This window comes from Varroa destructor, unplaced genomic scaffold, assembly GCF_002443255.2.
Source record: "Varroa destructor unplaced genomic scaffold, Vdes_3.0 BEIS01000003.1, whole genome shotgun sequence".
Taxonomy (NCBI): domain Eukaryota; kingdom Metazoa; phylum Arthropoda; class Arachnida; order Mesostigmata; family Varroidae; genus Varroa; species Varroa destructor.
Window position 1 is genome coordinate 38,109,825 of NW_019211456.1, and position 23,655 is coordinate 38,133,479.

A 23,655-nucleotide genomic window follows, 5' to 3' on the forward strand; every position below is an offset into this window, starting at 1 on the left:
CTACTATCCACCTGATGTATACCAAATAATTAGAAATTTTCAGTCTTATCGACGTCACGTATTGCGTTTGGTTTTCGTTGCGGTATATGCCATCTTATTCTATAGACAACTTTTTCTCTTGGACATTCCTTCACGATAGAACTACGATGTAAGCTTTCCATTTTGCAAGTTAGGTAGCTGTTAATAGTTTTTTTTTATCGACGAATCTAGTGGTGCACTTGTTTATCCGGATACCGCGGTGACCACCCCATGTAAATTCAACTCTCAACTACCTGAAAACGTATTTAGCAAGAAAGTATTCAAGTATCAAACTGTGACCCTGGTAAACTATCCTTTTTGGCATTCGGGCTGCGCAGAAAAGAGTCACCAGCCAAATTTTCAGGTCTGACTTTAAACGTTTTACTATTTTGTACCACAGAAAAACACCTTCCTATCGATTACCGAATGCCAGATAGTTTCGTCAACATATTTGGCAAACAAATACATTTATCAAAATTGCGACTTTTTCGAAAAAAAAAAAAAAAGAATTGCTACGCAGTGCAGTCTTTCGAGGCATTGACGCTTTTGGCGAGAAAACGTTCATTAAATTGGCATGAATAGCTCAATAGTGTACGTGCCTGGATTGAAATCGATCTGGAAAATTTCTCTTCAATTTGGGTCGCGTAAATATCCCACTAAGAATAGATAGATCGGGGTCTGTTAGTCAGGTAGCGTAAACCGATTTCACCCTTCACTCCACGTTTATATCACGCGTACGCTTATGTTTTCTGTGACAGCAGCCACACCTGATAAATAGTAATGGATCTTTTATATCCTATGTTGTTTGCTAGTGAAACTACGATATGATTACCTGTTAGCTTTAATTAAGCATGCAGGCATCGAAAACGCTCCACACGTTTAGGTGGAAACTTTCAGGTAACAGCATAATCGACATTTTGAATGTCTGTATCGATCATTGTACAAATGGGCATTCGTAAGGGATTCGTGCAGGATTATAGTGCGTAATGCCACGCTAATATTTGAAACAAGTTAGCAGGCCTGTGCGCCATTCAACGATAATGGCCAAAGCCAATTGGTTTCAAAACGAAGTTATATTCGCCGCTTCATTTAACGGCAATAGTAGACAGGTTTTGGCCATTCTACTGGACTATACCCCCTAGACGAGTGTCCTATTCACGTGGGGATCTTCCTCTCGTTTTATCAGTTCAATCCTCGAGAAGCAAATTCAATAAAAACAACTGCAACAAAAGGCACACAGATTCTACATTGTAAACGAAAAAGCTCTCTGTCGATCCTCGATGGATTATGTTCACATGATCTCATAGAGAAAAGCCAATCGAAACATTGATAGATTGTAGCAATAGGGCTATACGTTACGCCGTGTTCCGCTGCTATACGATGATCATTCTATCATTGTTATTATTATGTGATTACCGTTGGCAACAATCCCGCACGACACGCCAGGACACGACCCCGTAGCATCTAGCTATCCCATAAGTTAGCGTTCCGCAGCCGCTGCCGGATGATTTCTGTATAGAATATCTGATAAATGCAGACGGTAATATATCATTTTTTATTTATTAAGAAATGATACTGTAGTCGACTGGGGTCTACTGCGTGGACTAGATGCGTGCGAGATAAAGGGAAACGCGATCGATCTAATGACATGTGGCCCTGGCAGACTAGAATTTAGCTGTTTATCATTTATTTATTAATTAATTACAGTAGCAGTATAATGCTGCTCGAAGCTCAGGGGTATAAATATATTCAAGACAAGTAATATTTCACAGTCACACGCAGCTCAACTATGCTCTTGCAGGTATCATTCAGGTAGTGTTGTTAGCTGCTGATCAACACGTGCGGAAAGATTTCGAATTTACATTTTGTAGAAACTCAAAATGACTCTCTGTAAAGTTTTAATTGAAATGGTGTTCTTCAATTGGAAGGTAGAATTAACGGGATGTGCACACATGGAGTAGTTATGGAGAACCGAATCTCATGGCTACCGAGAAACACATTGCGTACTTTAAAGGATTCAGACAGGTCGTGTCTAGCTTTTTATACGAAAGCTAAATCCCCAGTCGCCCGTGCTATTATAATTACAATACTCAACGCGATGTACTGGCTTAACTTCGGTCGTCGTTAATCAAAATACTATCTGTTCAACGAATTTATTTAGCGTTACTGTACTATGCACGTCAAGTAGAACAGTAGAGTATGCTTCACTTTGTTTCAGTCAGCTGCCGTCGTTTTCGTCTCGTCGGCCCTATTTGAGGGTTCTGTACTAGCGCAGGATCGTCCCGAGGTGCAGCCTAGAGTTCAGAGCACATCTCAGCCACGGGCAGAGCTCTACGGTGGAACCACTAACTCGCCTAGTGCAGGCAGAAGTACGGCCACTTATGGCCCTCCTCGGCCGTATGAGTACAGTTACCAATTGGATGATACAAATGGATCATACGGACACACGGAGAAACGTGACGAGGGTGGTCGCGTTGAAGGAGAGTACTCAATCAACCTCGGCGATGGCCGAGTTCGTGTTGTGAGATACGTGGCGGATGAGAACGGATATCGCGCGGACGTGTCGACGGATGAACTTGGAACTGAGTCGAAGAACCCCAACGACGTCTATATCGGGTCGACCGCTATCTCTGGAAACGACGCTGCGCTCAAGTATGGACCGTTTGCCCCACCGCATGTAGAGGAACCGGTTCTCATACCTGAGCGACCTCAGATTCGAACAATTGGTAGTCAGGTAAGCAAGACGCACATACATACATACATACGGTTACTTCTACTTAGTAAATTTACACATGAGGCCATTCATTCACTCGTCCATTTCACGGCCGCCGTCAATGCTGAATTAATGTGCAATTCTGCAATCTACTTTAATTGCGCCGCGCAGAAAAAAACTATATACGAGAACAAAGCTAGGCTGGGTTATGCATAGCCAGCCCAGCGTCTACGTATCTCTTAGGTTGTCCGATATTTTACGAAATGTTCAAGATCCATCTTACAGACTTAGGAAGCGTTTAGGTAGTTTTTGAAGCCAATAAATGATGATTTTCTTGCTAAGTAACTTCCGTTACGCACAGGTGGCTCTGCCGACGTATGGCACATTCGCTGGCGCCCAGAACCGTGAGCCTACTCGGGTTTAGGTCATCCTAGCAATCTACTTTTCCGTTCATACGCCAAATTTCATCATGCGGAGGCTGAACGCTTTATGGCTCATTGTGCATACCTATGTCCGATATCTGTCCTAATCACTACATTACTTTGTACTTTAGGTCACTCGGTTTATGCCGGGGTAATTCGTTGATTGTAAATAAAGTTCCCATAAAAGGGCTTTGCTTATTGATTTGTAGGGTAATCAAATTTTCAGAGTTATTGGCATTAGCCAAAAATAACGTTATTAAAGGCAACGAACGATTTGTATTTTGAACCTTTTATTGTATATGGTCATGATATTCTTCCATAGTTTCTTGACACGGGACATATGCGCTCATTAAGACCTAAAGAAAGCTAACAAGTAAAGGTTAGTCGAACGGTAAATCGTACCGTAGAGGGCAATCGCTAGGGGCTGTGATAGTCTCGAACCTGTATTGATTCCTTTACCGGTCGTTAATTAAGTCGTCCTTTAAAATGAATGTTGTTTTTCTATCCTTTTTTTTTTGGACATCCTATTTATGTAAGAGTGATCAAAGATAAGATCGGCGAAGTGTGTTTAAGCTTCGATACGCCATAGCACTTAAGTTCGACAATGATGATTTTAGCGAAATTTCTATGTAAATTTTATGTACAAGTAGTCACAACCAGTTAAAAGGGGATTTTTCGAAATATGATTTTGCTCATTTTAAGCGACATGAAAGTAAAGGGGAAATTTTCCAATAATTGAACTGCTCGTACAATATTTGCTATACAACTTTTTAGAAAGAACGAAAATGTAAAGTACACTTTGAGAACCCTAAATTTATTTTTCATTAAACCCAGTTTTATATATATATATATATATATATTTATTTTATAAACATCTAAATGCTAGAGAAGCGACGTCTCTAATCTGTCGTTCAAGATAATTCGTATTGTTCATGTTTATATACTGAAACTTAGATCTGTAGGTTTGGAGCTGAGGCAAATGGCCAACATTATTCAGGTGCTCTGAAGGCGATTTTTTGACTTGGCACATTGAAAGGTACCTAAGAACGTGCTTTAATGTCGTTCTTTTTTTGTCAGGCGTCTATCGATACTTGTCGCACTAAAAGAATTAAATAGGTCAATTGTAAACTGGACTATCGAAGGCGTGGGTTGAAGTCTATGTTAGCAGGGCAGACATGAGTTAAATATCAATGTCACTACTGCCGACCTTGAACAGCACGTATCCTCCCTCGCTTGCTGCGAAATGCTTAACCTCAAGTGTTGATAGGTATTCAAAATTGCTTGTGGTTCAGCATTGCTTTAGCGACGGAATTGAAATGCTGTGAACAACTCAGATGAAATAATCTAAGGTACCCTTCCAGACCTTCAAAGATTTAAGCGCTTAGTACTTTCATTCAATACCTTAAAAAACTCAAGTGCAGCAAAAGGTTAGACAACTAACTGTAAACTCTATCAAAGGGGATTACATCCGTATTACGCGAGACTATTCTCTGTCTCTAATCATTTCCGTCACAGCTACCCCGAGATACCCCGCTATTATTGATGCCCAGAGAACTTTCACTGCCTCAAACTCATGTAACTTTAATAGGTGAATATGCTACTTACACGGTCTGTAAATACATCATACAATGTATACAGTACAACCGTATCTATATAAATACAATTGTATACGTAAATTAACTGTATTTCTGTAAGATCTTAAATAGCAGTATTACAATAGTTTGTTAGAACGTGCGGTACGTAATCAACACTGAGCAGACGTTAATCGATGAGAGACGTGATCTGATAGATTATGGTTGTTATTACGTTGATGACGGAGGTAAACTTCAATGCTAGTTGTGTGAACAGAAAGTGATAAGGCGCACGCACCCTTGGGCCAAATGGACTAGAATTTCATGAAATAGGATGTAACCCATTGTCGGCTCGTGTATGCTCTAGCATATACATATATATTCGTTGACGTTTGCTAATTCCAAATCATTTAATTTAAACATATTCTGCAAAGTATCAGCTAATATTCTTGCTTTCCCAGCTGTTATTGAAGCGTGTGACGACATTCTTCGATTAATAAAGAACGTCCGTAAGGTGACAGGTTTTAGGCGGCCCTTGATCCTCGACAATATCCGTGCTACACAGATGCTGCTCAGTGATACTGGGTTTGATCTTTTATGCAAAATATGATCAAAGCGATTAGAAGGATTATTTTATTATGAAAAAAATTTCCTTTCAATACAGAAGTATAAACTCCCTTCATTTGTTCACAGTGTACTGTTGTTTTGTTGATTTCGGTTGACTTTTCCAGATGCGTTTCCTGCGCCAAAGACGGCAACGCACTCTCGTTACGTACCGAGAAAGACACCCACTCTAGAGCTAGCCTGGATCCGGACGCTACTGGGGCCGTAAGTTATAGTCGTCCTCAGCTATAAATACGGTTACCGATTGGATGATACAAATGGGTCGCATGGGCACGCAGAAAAACGAGAGAAGTCCGGTCGGGCCGAAGGCGAGTATTCGATCAGTCTCGGTGACGACCGAGTTCGTGTCGTGAGGTACGTAGTCGGCGAAAACGGGTATCGACCGAATGTACCGACGGATGAACTCGGTACGGAGTCGAATGACGGCCCTCGAGTACAGGCCATTTGTCCCACCTCATGTAGAACAGCTAGTCCTTGTGGCTGCTTGATTGCAGATTCAGACCATTGATAAGTATGGGGAATAATGTGCTTGGAACTAAAAATAACTCCGATGAGCGCCGATTCATGAAAACAAATGACGATGACGAAGTTCCAAATGGTGAAAAAAATGCTTTGCTTGGGTTTTCCTACGCGACCTATTGAGGTAGCTCCGTCGACGTACGGGACCTTCGCAAGGTACCAAAATCGCCAACAGTCCACCTGGCCATATCGAAGTTAAAAATTGCACACAGAGGGCAAATTACCGAATTGACTCAACTAATCCTACCTTCTATAGTATACACGTTTCAGCTTACGCTGTTCACAACCCGCACCAATACACCATACCGATGATAGACCGTCACCTAGTGTAAACTATAAACACAAATCGATAATTGGAGGTTATCGATGTTGTTAGCCTAAATATCGAATACATATACATGGATAAACTGGGCTGTTGCAGCGCTCGAGTATCTTGGGCTTAACTAAGGATGTCTACGGCTTACAATAACATTTGTCATTATAACACGCCGTGCGCGGCACGACCTTAGCCAGCGATTAGCAGCTAACCAGTAAAATATTGCCTGATACTGAAGCACGCATCGAGGGGTAGCTGCAGTCGAGACCGTCGTTATATAGAAGTGAGCTCAATAGATGGAAATGAAGAATCCGGAGTGAAATAAACAGTCTCAGGGGCTTATCTAAGCTGAAGATTCAGAGTCTTACAAAGCGCTGTGATAACACAGCATCAAGAGGAACGGCCCTAGGACACTCCGTCTGTTTTCTTTTTTGGACGATAAACTAATAATAAACTGATGTCTACTTAATCTTTGTTTGTTGTATAAGTAACTTTTTCGTATTGCAAATGCGCTTCTACTTTTTTTTTGTGATCTAAATTTTGAGTCATCCTTTCACCAAACCCAAATTCGCTCGATTTTTGGGGCTCTGTGAGGCTCCAAATTTGAATGGGCTTTAACAAAATTTCAACTTTTCTTAGACCTATTCATTGATAGCTAGTAAAGCAAGTTTTCTGCTGTAGATTCCTGGCTGGCACACTTATGTTCGTGATTCATTTTGTCTTCATACTTTATTCTTGTTTACAGAAGTGATCGAAGTTTCGGAAGCAAAGCATATCTGAATTCGACAACGTCTGTATCAAAATGGCCTCGTTATGGATGCGTACATATTGTTTACGCACTCAGATATCCCGAAGGTAGTTAGCTAAGTTAACAGCAATAATAATGTAGGTCGTTTCCGTTGTCACGTGTTGCAAGAGCAAGTACCTGAAACGCTTGCATAGGTACATACGTACATGGTCGAAGCGCATGTGTTGCTCTAAAGTATATTTTGTATCTTATCACTCAATGCTAAATGATGATTTAAGCTATCCGAGATCGTCCTGTCGACTATGTCTGCAGATATATCTACAAGTGTCCCGGATTAATTTATTCTGTAAACATCGATAGCAATAAGCCCCAAGTACTTTTGTTCTATCCGTTTGAACAGTTTGACTAGGTGCAAAAAACGTGCCAAACATACCATGCATTGATCCCTAATGCACGGTAACCTTAAGAAGAAACGTTTAGTAGTGGCGGCTGTAAAAAGTTGACCTTGACTGGGTGGGGTGTGGGGTGGGGTGGGGGGGAGGGAGGGGGTTCAAGTGCACTAGTACTTAATTGATGGTCGTTTTGCCTACTGTACTTTATATTAATCACAAATTGTACATGTCTCGTCAAAAACCCAGGTCAATATCGACAACTCGTATATAAAGCAAAGAACTTCAGCTGTGACGATTCGCAGAAACGAACTCATATTTATTTCTCACTCATGCGTTTGTGAGCGTAAAAAAAAAATTGATAAGCTTGCTTACTAGTGCACTGATAATGGCAATGGAATTAATAGATCGCTTGCTTTGTCTAATAAGGAGCTAAACGAAATCTAGGTGCGACGATGACATCCCTTATGAGATGTCAACCTTTGAAAAGCTTCAATCCGTTTACCCATGTGCTGCGAATGTTCCATATGTAGGAAGATTGATCTGAAAGGTTGAACAGAACGAAATTTTTCGTGTACTTAGAAATGCAACGAATCTAAAGCCAGAGTATAAAACTGTGGGACATATGCTCAGTATATAAAATGACTCTAGATAGTGTCGCCCGAGCAGAATGTAAGGCCGGATGCGAGAAATATGAAGGATAGACAAAGTCGACTTTTACGTTCAACGATTTTGAAGGCACAGCAAAATTCACGAAATATAAATGAGACCTTTGTCAAATAAGCAAAAACAAAGCTATGCAAATTATGCATTGAGAAATCTCATTGTCGTACTGTTTTACGATATGTTCGCTAATTATAAGCTAAATAAACGCTTATCCAGCTTTGGAACAATATTTCGTTTTACATAGTTTTTTTTTTTTTTCCATAAATTTAAAAACACTCTACTGCGCAGGTCCGGCAGCTTGGGCAAAGATATTTAGGAAAAGACAAAATATATTATCTTACTCGGGTGTCAATTTCTTGCTGTTTAACTACGCGCGGCGCTTCGGGACGTGGGTGTGGTTCGAGGGGCACCTCAATATGCGGGGGTGCAAATGGACCGTATTTGAGAGCGGCTTCATATCCCGAGATGGCAGTCGAACCTATGTAAACGTCGCTCGGGTTCTTCGATTCGGTGCCCAGCTCGTCTGTCGAGATGTCAGCTCGATAGCCATTCTCATCAGCGACGTACCTCACTACACGAACCCTACCATCGCCTAGATTGATCGAGTATTCGCCTTCGACGCGGCCCGATTCATCACGCTTCTCAATATGGCCATGTGAGCCTTGCGTGTCATCTAGCTGATACCCGTACTCGTACGGTCGTGGTGCGTATGATTCACCGACGTTCACCTTCATTTGCGTCCTGCCATCTACATACCTGTCCTGACGATAGGCCCATGGGTCTGATTCCCTTAGCCGGGCCGTGCTGAAGCTTCCCCGGTCAATCACAACATCGTAACCAGCTTGCTGCAACTGTTTTCTGAGGTCTTCTTGTGAATAGGCCACTGTGCTGATGCAGACAAGAAATATCTCCACCTAGAAGATGGCGTTCAAGATCAAGAAATCGGTAATATTAGAAAGCGTCTCTCGCAAAGTACGTACGCATCTGCCAATGTAGAGCTTATGGGAAGTGGTTGAAAAGACGCTGGCTTACGAAAATGCAACGGGGCACAGCTACACCAACGCACAGGCACTCACAAATGGCTTTTCCCGTGTCACCGCGTACTGCGAACAAATACCTTTATCTTTAATTGGACTAGTGTAATAAACAAATCATCTTATATGTATGGAGAGAAAATAAAATTTTGAAAGAACGCTGGTTTCCCGCCCGTTGACCCATTTCTTTTCCTTGAGTAAACATGACACATATCACTTAGTCGAATCACCAAAATTGATGATTAAACATCGGTTTGTCCTTTTCGATATTTTGCCCCGCACACATCAGTACGTCATCGCCTACCTTTAAGAACATTGTGTACGTATGAATTCGCCGGAAGACTAGAACAGAATTCGGCTTCGTCTCCTTTTATAGGCTTTCAGATGTGTATATATATATATATATATATATATGTTTTTAGTTAAATACCATAAAAGCGGCACGTGATTTTAAAGGAGAAAGTGACTTCATGCAAAGATGACAAAGTTGTTGGGGATGGTTAGGGTGTTCGTTGTGGCGGATAACGTGGACATTTTTGACAGGCGCCCGGAGTATAGGCATCGGACGACACTCGCTGTCGTATAAGCGGCATTTCAAAAAAGTTATCGATCGACAACTCTTTCGGAGTTGCGCTATCTCGTTGAACAGTGGACTTCTCTGGAAATTACCAACTCATCGGAGCTGTTTCTCCTGTTGTAAATCTCTTTTTCTTCAATCGGATAGTTGAAGTACTTGTTGCTAGTGGAGGAAGATGTGAGTCAGCATTAGCGATGCTGCAGATGTCTTCCGCGACGCCACCTAGACGGACCTTGAAGTTTAGCTGGCGATGATTGGGTTGCCAGAGTGGAACAGCCAGGAAGACGCTGGCTGGTCGCGTTATTGAAAAGGTTTATATTACGGCTTCATTTTTACAAATAAATGGGCTTTGGTCCCACTTAACAGGCATAAAGACAAGGTAAAAACAATAGAAGCATCAATATGCGTTCGCTAAAACAGAGACCTACGCCATAGACTAGTGTGTTATCTAATGAAGAAGCACCTACTTAACACAAATATGTATGAAAGCCAGTGAACGTTTGCTGGTAAACATAAAATCGCTTATGGAATTAGATAATGGAATACATAATTATTAACGACTGCTATTCAACTTTTCATTTGTGCTACATGATGATTTAGGAAGTTTACGCTGCCATAGGCCGAAACGCTTTAAATGTTAAAGACGAAAAAATACAGATAAAAAAAAATTGAGCCATCGAGGAACGAAGAACAGCAGTGACATCACGTTCATCTAACGATGTGTGATAACACCTTCATCAGTATATCTGGCTATACACGATATAGCTAGAAGGCTACTTGTATATTTCTAAGAGCAATGCTGGCTGACATAGACAGGTCTAGAAGCAAGCTTTGGTTACGCTGGAAACGTACATACACACGCGTATGTAAGCTGCGTATAGGCAAAGGGCCTCTTCTCTTGTGTACCTCAGGCCACTGATCACAGTGAGTATAACGTAGTTCAAGCTTGTGCTAGATATTCAGCTTTAAAATTAGATTCGAAGTTCGAGGTGCAGATACTGTGAGTATGATCGAAAGCTGCTGTGGCCTTCGTGGCAGCAACTTCAATCTGGCTTCCGATCAATACTTTATGTTATCGTTTCTGAAGTCTTCGCGGAAAACATAATGTAATATTACGATAAAGAAGAATAAGGCACACATTAAAATCCACCATCTTCATATCGACATATCATATACTTTATAGTATACGATAGGCGAAGCTGCACATGAACGTAACCACAGATAACATTCGGTTCTAAGCAAGTTTGATACCATTTATTATATATTCGGTATATCCTATATATATATATATATATATATACAAAATGTATTTCGAAGACCCGTCCGACGAGTGTGAGCTTTGTGTGTCTACCGAGCTAGACACTGAAACTGCGAGCGTTATGATACTAAATTTTCGAAGGAAAAATCCTGTTTTTGAGATGTGTCTGTTGTATCACGTAGATGTTTACCGTAAACAAGCCAATTAACTAAAGCGCAAAACGTTTAGAACACGAAAGCGACATTATCATACAATAGGGTAGCGTAGAATGAATCTGCTGGTCGTTATTTCCTATCCAGCGTCGAAATCATTTCTAGATTAGAAATCTAGCAATTTATGTTTTGTTATCAGTTTATTAGGCAAAGATTCAGTAAAGCTACACTATTTGTACGACTTCGTTCTGTTATACTATATTCTGTGATACTTCCATTTAGAAAGGCAGACTTATTGCCATATGAAAATAACCCGACTAGTGATAACAATTATGGCTGATAAATTTTCAAATATTTGCCGCTTCTTTTACTCTAGTCAAATTGTCTCTATGAAGAGGTATTTAACCACGGCCGGCGGGGCCTTTCAACAACTATTCCTACATAATTCGTATTTAGCGTGGCATATTTAAAGTTAAGTGTTTACATCGCTAAGCAGTAACTAAAAATAAACTAATATCACATTGTGTTCTCTTTTTTTTCCTTTTTTTTCTAGGACAAATCAAATACGTTTTTTTTTTCTTTTTGTAATCGCACCGACTCAAATAACCAGGTCAATCCGATGACGCATTCAGCATTGATATCGTAAAAAAAAATATTTAGATATTGTAACAGCACTTCAAGATCAAAGGTGGCAGTGTTGGCTGTAGTGAATTCCTGTGTGCTTTGTTCTTGGTGGCATGATCCCTTCTGAAGGTCTAGGCACCATCTTTAATTCCTGATACAGAAATTTGCGGAAGCTTAGACACGCACTGTCTACCTTTGGATTATAGATTTCATGCTGAATACTGGTTACGCCCTGATCCAGTTTACAAGGTGAATGAGTTGTATATTCGTGCCACTGCTTCAGAACTATAAATAAATTCACAAGCCACGGTTACGCTGAATTTGAGCCGATGGTATTTAGCCAGGTTCGATTATTTCTTGAAATTTACGAGGTGAAACAGGCTCATCTCAAGGTCTAAATGGCCAGAGGAACTCGAAAGCTAGTTTGTCAGTTATTGCAGTCCAGGGCCAAGGTCGGGGAGGGGACCAAAGGCATCTTTTGTTAGAGTACGTGAAGGGTGGGGATCAAGCCTCTTGAATACGCTTCCCGAAGCTCTGAAATTAACGGAATTTTCAACAGCGACGCCCTTTGAAACGCCTTACTAGGTGTAAATCTTGAATATATAATGTTGCGCAAATGCTTCTTTACCAAATATACCTCATGGAGCCGAGGTAGTCGAGGATACTAAGCAGCCGCACTATCGGCACGCCGTCCCCTAGGAAGAACGCGGACATCATGCGAATATTTGCAGGTTTTTTTTTTTAAAAGAATGGCCCAGTTTTTAGAGAGTTCGTTTTGAACGTACGTGGAAGCTTATGTGACATAAAACATATTATAACTACCTCAAAATGGCCAACTCGTTTATGTCACAGATTCTGGTTCTCTCATATAACGAAATGTAGGCACCTTATTAAACAAAATATTGCGCGTTATCTAGATATAAAATATATGCAAAATGTCACCCTTATTGCACTTATTGCTATTATATAAAATAAATATTATTTACTTTTCATTTTACTCCTAACTTATGTAGCACCTTAAGAGGACCTTACTTTGAGCCAGTTATCAGACATATATAGTGATAAAATTCATTGTCTCAGTGGCGAAAGCTCGGTGTCTATGAGTGGCACAAGTTGGAGGCGCCGGCAACTCCGCATTCAAGCCGTTCAGGGGCGTAGAAACCGACTTCGAACGAAATAGCATGGAACAAATCGTACGCTTTACCTTCCTTACCGTTCTTTTTTTTGTTCCACAAATAAGCGTGCTTAGTACTCTGGCCGAAGGTCAAGTCGCAGCTCTCAATCTCGCCCATGCTATGGAAAACAATACAAGTGGTTAAAAAGCGTTCGAAGGGCTTGAAATTTTTCACAAACAACACATTCCAGCTTTTTTCCTTAACCTAGTACTAATTTAGTAAGATTGCCTGCTCTTTTTTCAAGTAGACCATTTTCGTCATCGAATCTGAACCCAGGTTCACTGTGTAACGCAAATTCTACATTCTACAAGCGCACATACTGATTGACCTAGTCTTACACCTAATTATTTTTCCCCACATATGATAAACGTATCGTAAGGGTCGCCGACGATCGGCTAGCTGCTTTTCGACTGGTGCTTAATAGACCTATTCATACATCCCGGAACTTAAGCTACTTTTTTCAATAGAGAGTGTCTGTTTTGTTTAGAAATTTGTGTGAAGGCGTAAATTATATTGCTCTGCAAAAGATCAGTCTGAACAAGCAACGTGTATTATAATGTCTGTGTTTCGAAATTTCAAGTTGAGATGATTAATATTTATTTGATAAACAATGTTTACCGCCATTAATTGGCCAATAGTGAGTCTAATCAATATACATAGAAAATCGAATGAGCCGTTAACGTATCGTCCGAGTTTACTTAGCAAAAAGGAAATCGCACAAATACGAAATGGATTTTTCTCTTCTATTTAAGTAAAGAAAGGGATTAGTAAAGAAAAACATTCGCCAAGAGAAGACCGACGTCCTCTCAGACGCATAGAAACGTCCATTTTTAAAACGGCAGTTTCACAAAATGCGACTCATTTTAAGGTAATCGACGATGTGTTGCTAAGTGCCAATCTACTGAACTGTTAAGGATGGACAGTTCCCTTCTCCATCATACAGCATTTTCGGAAAGAGGCATAGGAACTTCATTTTTATTCTAGCACAGAACCGATGTGACTCCAAAGCGATACATGAGTGCTTCAAGCGTATCCGAAACGATGATGCTACTCAGGGAAACTTCGTTGTTCTTTGTGCATCGCACAGCAGACTCCGTAACTCAGTACTCGCTAGTTACCATAACTGCTGTACTTGTCGGTCACAATGATTTGCAATCGATAATTAGCTGATCCGAATTTTCGTCTGCAGGCAAGCAAACTACGAGTACCAGTCTGCCTGAAAGTGGTTCACTTCAGATCTCTTCCGTTAGTTGGAACTGCAACGATGGTAAACCGAATAGCGGAGTAGTTTCGAATTCCGCCATTTTGCGGTCAAAGTTTCTTTATTCTAGCAGAATCATATAGTAGTTTAAAGCAGCACCGGATTTTCAAATGTGATAGCGCTTTTCGTTCTGTTGTTTTTTTTTTTATTTAATAGAGAAATCAAATAAGTCACGCGTGAGGTTATTACATGTGATTGAGAAAATTGCGTCTACTAGAATTAAGGTGAGCTCGCAGTGAATTCTATGCTTTCATCTGGATATCGAATCAACTTAGGTTGTACTTGTGCGAAAACTACACGATGGGCAATGCCCCAGCGAACAGAGTGCCAGTTATCAAAACGAACATTTTTGATCAAACACGTAGCGTTTATCGCGTACGTTATCGTTGAGGTGTCCAAGTAAGTAAGGCAGGCCTAGTATGAGTTTGTTAAATTACAGTATATTATGCCAATCGGAAACGAAGTTCCTATTGACAAGCGAAACTAACGCGAGCCATTTACAAGAGGGCCAAAGGCCAAATTGCAAGGTCGTAACATTTTATCTACAACACTAGTTTTCTCTAAGTGAATTATGAATGAAACGCAAAAATGTTTTTTCGAAAAGTTAGATTGTTTTCATTGTGATCGCTCTTGACACTATGTAGGCAAAAATTGCGGTTATTAAGTTTTGATTGTAGATTCTGAACCTTTTTGACCAGGCACCTTCTGATATGAGTTCATTGGACGCATTAATAGAGGTCCTCGAATCCCTAATGCCCGAGGAAGTAAAGAGGCAAATCAAACAGTCAGCCGAATCTGAGCCTGGCTACGGAGAGGTAGGTAGCCAAAAGTTCTCCGCCTTCACCGAAATGGACGAATGTTTTAAAGAATGTCGCGATCAACCTAGGGAGAACAGGTTAGATCTTCTTATCGACGCCCTTAAACAACAAATGCCACCCACTGTAAAGATGCTAATCCAACAAGAGCAAGATCGGCTGGACGAAGAATTGATGGAGTGTCATGAAGAATTGCCCGAATCTAGCGCCTCGAGCTCGTTAAGCTCGATTGATGATGAAGAGGTCGACTCTGAGCTAGGCTGGTCCCCACATGATGACGAAGATCCGATGCTCGACAATAGCAGTGATGTACAGGAAGCGTTAAATGAAGAACGATCTATTGAGGAAATCGATAGAGAAACTCCAGAACTCAACAATGATCTGGAGGAAGAGGCTGCCTATAGTTCCCGCGGGGACATCCCGTACGTACCACGACTAGGTATTGCTGGCTTGAACTTGGGTCAAAAATATATTTTGGATTCAGTTTTTAGGTTATTTGCTTTGGAATGGCAATTTTCTTTGTCAAGTAGTGTCGATCTACAGTTTTTTTTTTTTTTTTCGAAAGTATTTACCACTAGAAGTAAAATCAGCCTGTTTATTAAATCAAGTTTATTCTAGCCTAGGTATGCTGTTCAGTCAGTCATCGAGGGGTTGCTGGGCACAATGTTTATGACGTGCGAACTTTCTAGATATACACGCATCTCCTGAATACATTATCGTGCATCATGCACTAGCTGTTGACACGAATGGTGCACGAACTTTGCATTTCTTATTTCAAACTCATGACGCAATCCTCAACAGCTTATAAAGTGTGGGTAAATGGCACGAAAGGGGCAATAACTATAATTCATAATGAATAGTAATAATTCATTATGAATGTATGATCATTAGAAGAGTTGAGGTCTACAGATGGACGATGTATACACACGAAAAAAAAACTAGAAAGTATAATGTTAGCTCAGCTAGAAGCACAATGCAAATGACGATAACAATTTGCTCTAGCGGGACATTTGGATTTTGGGAAGAAAGAAAGTCAGCAGCGCATGTAATTGATACGCTTGCATGCACCGATCAGGCCATGCTGGGATAATAGAACTATTCACATCAAACATTTTTCACCCTAGCTTTTAGCTTGATACAATAAAATGATTTGAGTCTGAACGATTTGCCGTTTCCGGAAATCTTTTTCTTCAAAATATATACGTTTTACCGGAGCTTTAGATGTTACTACAGACTGTTGTTCGAAAAACCGTGCGGGTTGCTCAGCGTATCAGGACACTGCGCGGTCGCAGTTCTCGCTTAGGTGGCGTGGGCTTCTTGCGGAAGTAGGCTCATCACTTACGACCTAAAAAATTCCGGGAACAGCTTAGATCCTCCGTACACTATTTACTAGTTTCTTCACAGTTTAATGGAAAGTATATACAGCAACAGGCTGCGTTGATGTTTTTAGAACTTCATTATATATGCAGCGCTCCTTCACGCATGCAGAAACAGTAAAAGGAAATTGGTGCTGGCCAGCGGTTTCGTTTCGCGGTTTAAGGATCACAAAGCCTGCGTAGTCCTGTCAAAATACTTTTGTCTTATTAGTAGCTGAATCCAGCTGGATATTTTTCATCAGAAGATTCCTTTGTTAGCCAAATGGACAAACGCAGTAAGACCGTCGAGCATGGCCTACTTAATTGCTAGCCAGAAAATTATTCGAGTTCAAACGTGTAATTAAGGATTTTTACAGCAAGACGTTGTGTTTCCCGATTCTGTGGGACGGCCAGATCTCCTCCACGGAAGACACTCTTCTGAAGAATGGTGACAGAATTCACTGGATGTGTTTGTGCGTGCGACAAATTCGCGATATACCTCCCTTGTGCCTAATAAACGATGTAATGAAAATCTATGAACTCCTCTCTTGATTTCTTATTTGCTATATCATTGCGTATGCTAAAAATGGCAGATTTGTTGGTCTAAGCTACACTAGCTTGAGCTTACTCATACTGAGCTGACTTAGTAAGGCAGCATAAATGTAACGTGAAGCGATCTTACTGACCTGCTCTTAGGTGCGTGTTAGACCCTTCGCGTAGATGCTCGACGGCGTCAACTTCGTCTAGAGGAACGGATATTCTGGACGAATGCAAAAAGAGACGTGGATCTGGGGCCAGACCTTACAGGTTGCAGGCTTATCTTGTAAACACTATCATTACATTTGTAGCTTTTTGCCGGGATGAAACGGAAATTGACTTGTCAAGATGTCTAGGGTTCTTCAAGCTTGAACGTAGCTAACTTTTACTCGAGACAGCCACCAAACATTCCTACAATTAAATTTAAATATTGCCCTTGTTACTCTGTCATAGGCAAATATCTCACTCACGTCACGTTCCCCTAATTATCTTAAACAATTTGGAGACGCTCGTAAGGTAAAGCTCTGAGGTGCCCCGACCTGTTAGTGGCTAGTTTTTGGCAAAATCAATTAGATTCCCGCTCAGTTTTCGCAGAAGGCAACTATTTATTTTTACGGACATTCAACTACTTCAACCTATCTTTATTTGAGCCCAGAAAACTTACTTGGCAGACGTCGGTAATTTATCATTGCCTGCATCGGCCGATAAACGTTCTATATTTTGCGGCTATGATTTTTCAGATGTAACGTGTGTAACTGCGGCTTCGGTCACAAGTCCACATTAAGAAATCACTATCGCATTCATACCGGTGAACGACCTCATCGATGCTGCGTTTGCCTAAAGAGTTTTTCGCAGATCGGTAGGTTAATTTGTTTAACTAACGTTTGTGATCCGAGTAGTTAGTTTAGCTAAAAATGACATACAGGCCCCAGCGTGTTTTGGGTTTATGGCCCTCATATAGTTAGATAATCTAGTGTTTTTTCTTACTTTCGACATTTGTTAAAAATGCTTCGGTTTTTTTAAGCTCTCGTATTTTACTAAAACCAGCCCCTGGCTACTGACTTTAATCGAGCACATAATAACACATTGGTGTAACGATACGCAAATTCGCGATTCAGGAAACCTGAAGAGACATCTTGCCCAGCATGCAAATTTGGCGCTTTCTTGCCCTCGGTGCGGTGTAATCTTCGCGTTTGGCCATCTGCTTCAAGGTACAGTTAGAAAACTTTGCGTTTACGTTTGTAAACAATTCAAATAGAAACTTATAAATGGGAACTGAGTTGCAAATATATAGCGCATTTATATATGCTATGGGTAGAAATCATGTTCAAGGATGAGTGGAACAACAAACCTTGTATACAGTAACGTACAGTGAGACCTATTCTTCTAATGGCTAATATACATATGTAAAAATTACAATTTGTTGCCCTGTTAGTACATCTTCGCTCGTGCCGAAAACAGGCGCAATCCCATGAACGACAATTGAATAGGTTGCCCAACTGCAAAAGTAATAGCAGCAGTGGTAAGGGAACTATGAGCGCCACAGTGAAAATGGCAGAAACACATGCGAAAGACACATTCTTGGTCGCCGCCCAGCTTTCGGCCGTAGACGAGGACAGCTCCGTTGCAGAGGTGACAACGGCATGGCCTTCCGAAAAACCCGGAAAACAAGTCAAACTGTGGACCATGTATCCTTGTCCACATTGTGACAAGGTATTAGGTTTGGCAGTGAATTTTCCTTTCAAAGGTACCAATCGCCTAGTCTCACAGGAGGATGGCAAATATACGAATGTAAACAAGCGTTGTGTTTGAAAGGATAATTACTGACTAACGTGAATGAACGTTGTCAATTGCAAATCTATGGTCTCACTAAGGTTCTTGTTTAAATACGAAAACTAGCAAACCAATAAATAGATGTATGTATCTATTTTCGTGGTATTAGACTAGGCGTGTAACACATTGTGTATTTGCCTTCTGCCCCGTTGTTCCTCCTACGTCCTCATGCCTCTATTTCCGAATCTCATTTTCTACTTACTACGGTCTTGTGGCTCTCTCCCCCAGGTGCTTACTTGGCAGTACGACCTGAGGCAGCACATGGAGTCACATCGTCGGCTGCGCTTCTTCAAAGGCGCAAAACGTAACGACGGCGGAACAACGCGTCCCGTGAGCGTTTGTACTACTGAGAAAGTTGTTAACCCAAGCACGGCATGCAGGACTGATACCCGCAGCCGAAGTCGTGCGGGTTCACTTTAGTTCAGCGTCATGGATATAACGGACAGTTAAGATGATTTCGACGAGCTAACGTATTATGTGATATAATGAGCTTTCGACTGGGTCCTCATCTTCCCATACACGAGCTCAGCTCTTACGACCTAAGTAGACTATTTGAATTTTTCGAAGAACAAGAAGCTTATCGCGTTCCATGACGTTGTCAACCTTCTACGTCGGTGCTGTGACGACTGTTATATATATATAGTGTATATCGCAAATGGAATAGGTAACATTCAGTACTATGTATAAAGAATCACATTCAAACAACAAACACTTACAGTTTATAATGCCCGCTCTCCTCCGGAGTACGAGTTGACAAAGTGATATGAAGTTAGTTATAAGATCTAGTCAGCTAGTTACCTTTTTTTTTTTGAATTAATTACAAATAATAAAAACAGTTGAAAATATGAGTTACCAACAGTTAGATGCAGCTAAAATTATGCGAAAGACATAAGACAGCCGGCATAAAGCTTAACTCGCCTGTATTTTTTTTGGCTAGATTATTTATGGTGGTGTGTTTTTACAGAACGGTTTCACTGATATTTAAGATATCATCAATAAAAAACGAATTCTTAAATTTTTATCTATAATTTTTCAATACTATTTCATATGGAATTGCGGCTTGGGAAGAAAACGTGTTAATTGGGTGGTTAAGAATCGTGCAGAACGATGCTCTACGAGCAATATCCGATAACCTTAGGTGGTACCATGTTAAACGTCAACGCAATACTTTTCGGATTCATGGACTAAACTTTGTCCTTTGACGTTCCAAGTAGTCTGTCAGTAAAAGAAGAACAACAGAGATTGCAGTAACGAAGCGCTTAGGGGATTTATACTGGCATATGGTACTAGCGTCAACCAGAAAATGAGCAGTGTTTGTATATAATAGTAATAATAACCCACCGGCATGGCATCAACGAATACATCTGTGACACAAATTTTAGTGAACCGCGTTCACAGTCAACTTCAAATGCTTCCGATTAGTAATTAAAGCTATGCTTCAATGTAAATAATTTATTTTTAAAGTAGTATATTCTACTCGGGATAAAATGTACCGGATGATTTCTAACTATAAAATGCATATAGACATGTATGGCTTGTTTGAACAAACAGGTGGTCTGTTGTTCTGGCGCTCTGCAATTTACGACGACGACAACGACACGTTTTCTGGAAAATCCGTTCAAATCAATGATCCCTTTTAAAACTGCAAGATCAAGCCACTGCCGTAAGAAGCGTCGCCAGTCAACCAGATCCAGCTGTTAGTGAACACACGTTAGTCCTCATCCAACCCTTCTATATCAGATACAATTCAGTCATAAGCACAGGGATCCCTTCCGTAGCGTTCCTGATCGACTCTCTACTTACTTTGAGCAATTCCGTATTTTCATTTTTTTTTTTTTAATCGCATCTTTAACATTTGCATACATTTCATACAACAGTACATTTTCACGCGGTCAATCAAAGGCCGTTCATGTACCATGTAAAATCATGTGCGAAGATGCGTTATTATCACAGACCGCCCCTCATCATTTGCGAGGTTATTTGGTAACAAATATTTCTAGTCGCAGCCATGAGCTTTCGAATGTGTGCAACAGATCCATCGTTAACAAATGACGTTTTTCCTTCAAAAATAAAATGGCGCAAGATGCTCAACCCAGCATCTTATTACTTCGCGAAAGTGTTGTATGATGGCCTTCCACGCAGAGCTGAAATTATAAAAGGCCACGGCCATGATATGTACCGCTACTATATGTGAGATATTGGCTTCGTGAAGGCTAAAACTTTGTCATTATTGACGAAATACGTATACATAGTGGGCTTCGCGGTCAACAAGGCCTCGTGAGGCCTACTAGCTCACATTCGCATTTTGTTTTTGATTGGGTACATTGAATTGTCATCGGTACGTCTAACGTTTTTGCGATCCACTTTTAACTCGTGTCAGCCTCTATTCTTTAGCAATAACAGGAAGTAATAATAGAATTAATCGAGCGTATTCCTTTAAAAGAGGCGAACAGGTAAAAGACACTGACGTTTCTTTATCTACAAATACATGATACCAGATTAGGAGAAATGTTGTAATTTATTTATTAATTTCATTTAGTTATTAATTTCACTTGGTTTAGAGGTAAGTATTTAATTTCCGCCAAATAGCAAGCTTTTTTGTCGTGCAGATTGCATTAATCAGTAGCAGTTAGACAGACGAATTGGTGTGACCGGACCCGAGAAAGCCTAATCACTCGAGATAACGGGAGGCCACCTATTGGGGCACACCCGCAAATGTGCCGTAGGTTGGAACATTCACCCCACCCTGGAACGACAGACCCCCCTGCTGTAGAGGTCGAGAAACGGCTGGTCGTGACAATGTACCAGTAATGGGAGCTGTGGCTATGGTGGAAATACGTTGTTGGGTATCGAGCTCCTGCTAAGACAGACGATAAAAAGTGTTAAGGACAACAGCATACGAACGAAATCGACAAAAATAAAGGAGTACTCGTATCAGAGAAGAAATCATATTGGTCAATGGACTTCGTTGACATTGCTTATTTTGCCGTGTTGTAACGCGTAGCAAAAGGAAGTTTTTTTTTTCCAGTTTCTCCCTAAGTTTGCATTGCCGTAACTGAACTCATGCTTACTCTTTTTGGCCCATATAAAATGGCAGCTTCATGACCCGTAATAGCGGACGAGGTGAACACGACGTCTGCGGGATTTTTCGATTCAGTACCGAGTTCGTTTGTGGTCACCTCGGCGCGATAGCCATTTTCGTCGGCTACGTAGTTAACGGTACGTGTCCGACCATCCGCCAACGAGATGCTATACGAGCCGGTCATCCGTCCGTTTCCGTCGCCGCTGGACTACGTAAATTAGTGCGACAAACCAGCGTTCGTTCGAATTAGAAGAATCAAGCAGATACATAATTAAGAATAGGGTTTACTAATGTACACGACTTGGGCGTTTCAATAAAATGGAATTGTCCAAATATTGAAACACGCGTAAATTTTGGGTGCTTTTGGTTATATAGCGATCGGCAGCCCTGATGTCCATTGCCCATAGACAGAAAAAAATTAACCAGTAGGATAAGGAATCAAGCACGTGTTGAAGAGCGAAATGTATTTTTCAGCTTCCTGATAGTGTGTCATGCACCGATTTCTTTACCTGAGCACTGTGTGATCCTTCGGGGTCATCTGAAGTGTAAGCGTATTCAAACGGTATAGGTGGGTATTGAATCTGTCGATCCAAAGAAAAAAAATACATTCATCTTTTTGTTTTTTCTCATAGAAAGTTAAATTTAAAGCCTAATCGAGACATTTCCTCCGATTTAGATAAAACAAATTAACGTTCGGTTCGACGGCACATTGCTTCTTCATTGGCTCAGCCACAAGGTCCACATAAACCTCTAATTTAAAAAAAAAAAAACTCAGAATACAATTTTTGCGTTCCTGCTTGCCATCACCCTGTATATACGGACTCCGTTTGACTTAGCTCTGCTCTGTGAATATTGTACTGTGGTCTTGACGTGCACTTTACCAAAATACCAGACAAATCATGAAAGTCTGTCGTTTATAATAAGGGTAGAAGACACGCCTGCACGTTTAAGTTACTTACCTGCTGCAGCTGAACATTACTAGGCCGAACGGAAATTTGTTGAGCTTTGACAGCGTTAAACAGAAGGAGAACGCCACCGCTAACTATCACCGGTAAATAGATCGACTGAAAGTATTCCAAAACAATTGGGATTTGCTTAATTATGAACCGTTACTAGGTTATGTCTTCATCAACGTATGCCTATACACGCGTGCATACGTAGCTGCACATAAGACAAAGAGTGACATTCGGTTCTAATCATAATTTTTTATTGACTAAATGAATTTCTGTCTATCAACGGAACCCATTGCCAGGCTCTTGACGATAAAAAAAAACTTCACATTTTCTGTTGCATAAGTTAAATATTCACTCAAGATGGCGTAGCACATGTTCCGTTCGTGTAGCGCCATTGTTTCGCATAACAACTTAGAAACATGGTAAGTAAAATTAAGCTGTCGAAAATACTTCGATTGTTAGCCTTGGAAAAGCATCTATTAAAATTTAGAACTCAAAAAAAAGGTGTTTGTATCTTAAAAAATAGAGTAACGAACCTTGAACATAATTCTGCCGGCGGAAATGTAATCTGTCAATGATGTTTCAATGCGTCCGGTGGGCGCTTTTTATCGCTCTCGACTCCGCCAGAGCTGCCGATAATGATGAGATAAAGCCTATGTTAAAGCCAGCCCCCTTACTCATCTTAGTATCCGTCCTCCTCGACCCGAAAGCCTGCGTGCTTCTTCTATTTTCGTTGGCAAACCTTTTCGTCCCTATTAACAAACTCATCGGTCGACAACTACGTAATACGAATCGACTTCGTAGCACCGACAGTCTTAATTCTTTCAGAAAGGAAACAATCGTATTTGATAATATAGCAGAAATAGAAAATAGATAATGCCCGCATCTTGTTACTATCATCACGATACAACTACCACTTTAACTACTGGTAACGATTTGTTTTGCTTCGTTGACGTTCTGCTCGACGGTTTCAATGTTAAGGGACGACAATATTGCGAAATCCAACGAACTAT

The 23,655-nt window shown here is 40.7% G+C and overlaps 4 protein-coding genes and 1 long non-coding RNA gene across 11 annotated transcripts; 2 read left to right on the forward strand and 3 right to left on the reverse strand.

The window, feature by feature from the left end:
• The first annotated feature begins 1,773 nt into the window (after positions 1–1,773).
• Positions 1,774–3,355, forward strand: LOC111246326 (uncharacterized). 2 transcript variants are annotated; one of them, XM_022795760.2, is made up of 3 exons: positions 1,774–1,819; positions 2,237–2,752; positions 3,093–3,355. In XM_022795760.2, the coding sequence occupies exons 1-3, from the start codon at positions 1,808–1,810 to the stop codon at positions 3,153–3,155; spliced, it is 591 nt and encodes a 196-aa protein (XP_022651495.1). In that variant the 5' UTR covers positions 1,774–1,807; the 3' UTR covers positions 3,156–3,355. The 2 variants fall into 2 exon arrangements, with proteins under 2 accessions (XP_022651495.1, XP_022651494.1); XM_022795759.2 differs by lacking the exon at positions 1,774–1,819 and adding an exon at positions 1,837–2,043.
• A 4,257-nt stretch (positions 3,356–7,612) lies between these two features.
• LOC147756915 (uncharacterized) lies at positions 7,613–9,462 on the reverse strand. Its single transcript, XM_086983840.1, has 3 exons — positions 9,325–9,462; positions 8,328–8,900; positions 7,613–7,863 (listed from the first exon to the last, which is right to left on the reverse strand). The coding sequence occupies exons 1-3, from the start codon at positions 9,334–9,336 to the stop codon at positions 7,822–7,824; spliced, it is 627 nt and encodes a 208-aa protein (XP_086839966.1). The 5' UTR covers positions 9,337–9,462; the 3' UTR covers positions 7,613–7,821.
• Positions 9,463–13,694: 4,232 nt separating this feature from the next.
• On the forward strand, positions 13,695–19,628 carry LOC111247099 (uncharacterized). 5 transcript variants are annotated; one of them, XM_086983873.1, is made up of 8 exons: positions 13,697–14,073; positions 14,224–14,466; positions 14,766–15,304; positions 16,934–17,044; positions 17,515–17,633; positions 17,893–17,985; positions 18,210–18,487; positions 18,836–19,628. In XM_086983873.1, the coding sequence occupies exons 3-8, from the start codon at positions 14,778–14,780 to the stop codon at positions 19,025–19,027; spliced, it is 1,320 nt and encodes a 439-aa protein (XP_086839999.1). In that variant the 5' UTR covers positions 13,697–14,073; positions 14,224–14,466; positions 14,766–14,777; the 3' UTR covers positions 19,028–19,628. The 5 variants fall into 5 exon arrangements, with proteins under 5 accessions (XP_086839997.1, XP_086840001.1, XP_086840000.1 ...); XM_086983871.1 differs by lacking the exon at positions 14,224–14,466 and having other exon boundaries at positions 13,695–14,073; XM_086983872.1 differs by having other exon boundaries at positions 13,697–14,466.
• Positions 15,486–17,566, reverse strand: LOC147756916 (uncharacterized). The gene is made up of 3 exons (XR_015323908.1): positions 17,439–17,566; positions 16,924–17,185; positions 15,486–16,227 (listed from the first exon to the last, which is right to left on the reverse strand). It is a non-coding gene; the product is annotated as an uncharacterized LOC147756916 (long non-coding RNA).
• A 1,478-nt stretch (positions 19,629–21,106) lies between the features above and the next one.
• Positions 21,107–23,335, reverse strand: LOC111247894 (cuticle protein 16.8-like). Of its 2 annotated transcripts, none has more exons than XM_022799421.2 (5): positions 23,179–23,335; positions 22,649–22,753; positions 22,199–22,270; positions 21,679–21,897; positions 21,107–21,467 (listed from the first exon to the last, which is right to left on the reverse strand). In XM_022799421.2, exons 1-5 carry the CDS (start codon positions 23,185–23,187, stop codon positions 21,303–21,305), a joined length of 570 nt encoding a protein of 189 aa, XP_022655156.1. In that variant the 5' UTR covers positions 23,188–23,335; the 3' UTR covers positions 21,107–21,302. The 2 variants fall into 2 exon arrangements, with proteins under 2 accessions (XP_022655156.1, XP_022655157.1); XM_022799422.2 differs by having other exon boundaries at positions 21,107–21,464; positions 23,179–23,333.
• Positions 23,336–23,655: the final 320 nt, after the last annotated feature.

Coding starts and splice junctions, on each gene's coding strand:
- LOC111247099 (XM_086983871.1), top strand. Junction 17,045..17,514: donor TCTGGGGCCAGACCTTACAG/GTTGCAGGCTTA, acceptor ATGATTTTTCAG/ATGTAACGTGTGTAACTGCG. Junction 18,488..18,835: donor CTTGTCCACATTGTGACAAG/GTATTAGGTTTG, acceptor TCTCTCCCCCAG/GTGCTTACTTGGCAGTACGA.
- LOC111246326 (XM_022795759.2), top strand. CDS start 1,999: ATGGCTACCGAGAAACACATTGCGTACTTTAAAGGATTCAGACAG. Junction 2,044..2,236: donor ACTTTAAAGGATTCAGACAG/GTCGTGTCTAGC, acceptor ACTTTGTTTCAG/TCAGCTGCCGTCGTTTTCGT. Junction 2,753..3,092: donor TTCGAACAATTGGTAGTCAG/GTAAGCAAGACG, acceptor CGTTACGCACAG/GTGGCTCTGCCGACGTATGG.
- LOC111247894 (XM_022799421.2), bottom strand. Junction 22,271..22,648: donor GTAATGTTCAGCTGCAGCAG/GTAAGTAACTTA, acceptor TTGGATCGACAG/ATTCAATACCCACCTATACC. Junction 21,468..21,678: donor TTTTATATGGGCCAAAAAGA/GTAAGCATGAGT, acceptor CGTCTGTCTTAG/CAGGAGCTCGATACCCAACA.
- LOC147756915 (XM_086983840.1), bottom strand. Junction 7,864..8,327: donor AGCAAGAAATTGACACCCGA/GTAAGATAATAT, acceptor TCAACCTTTCAG/ATCAATCTTCCTACATATGG.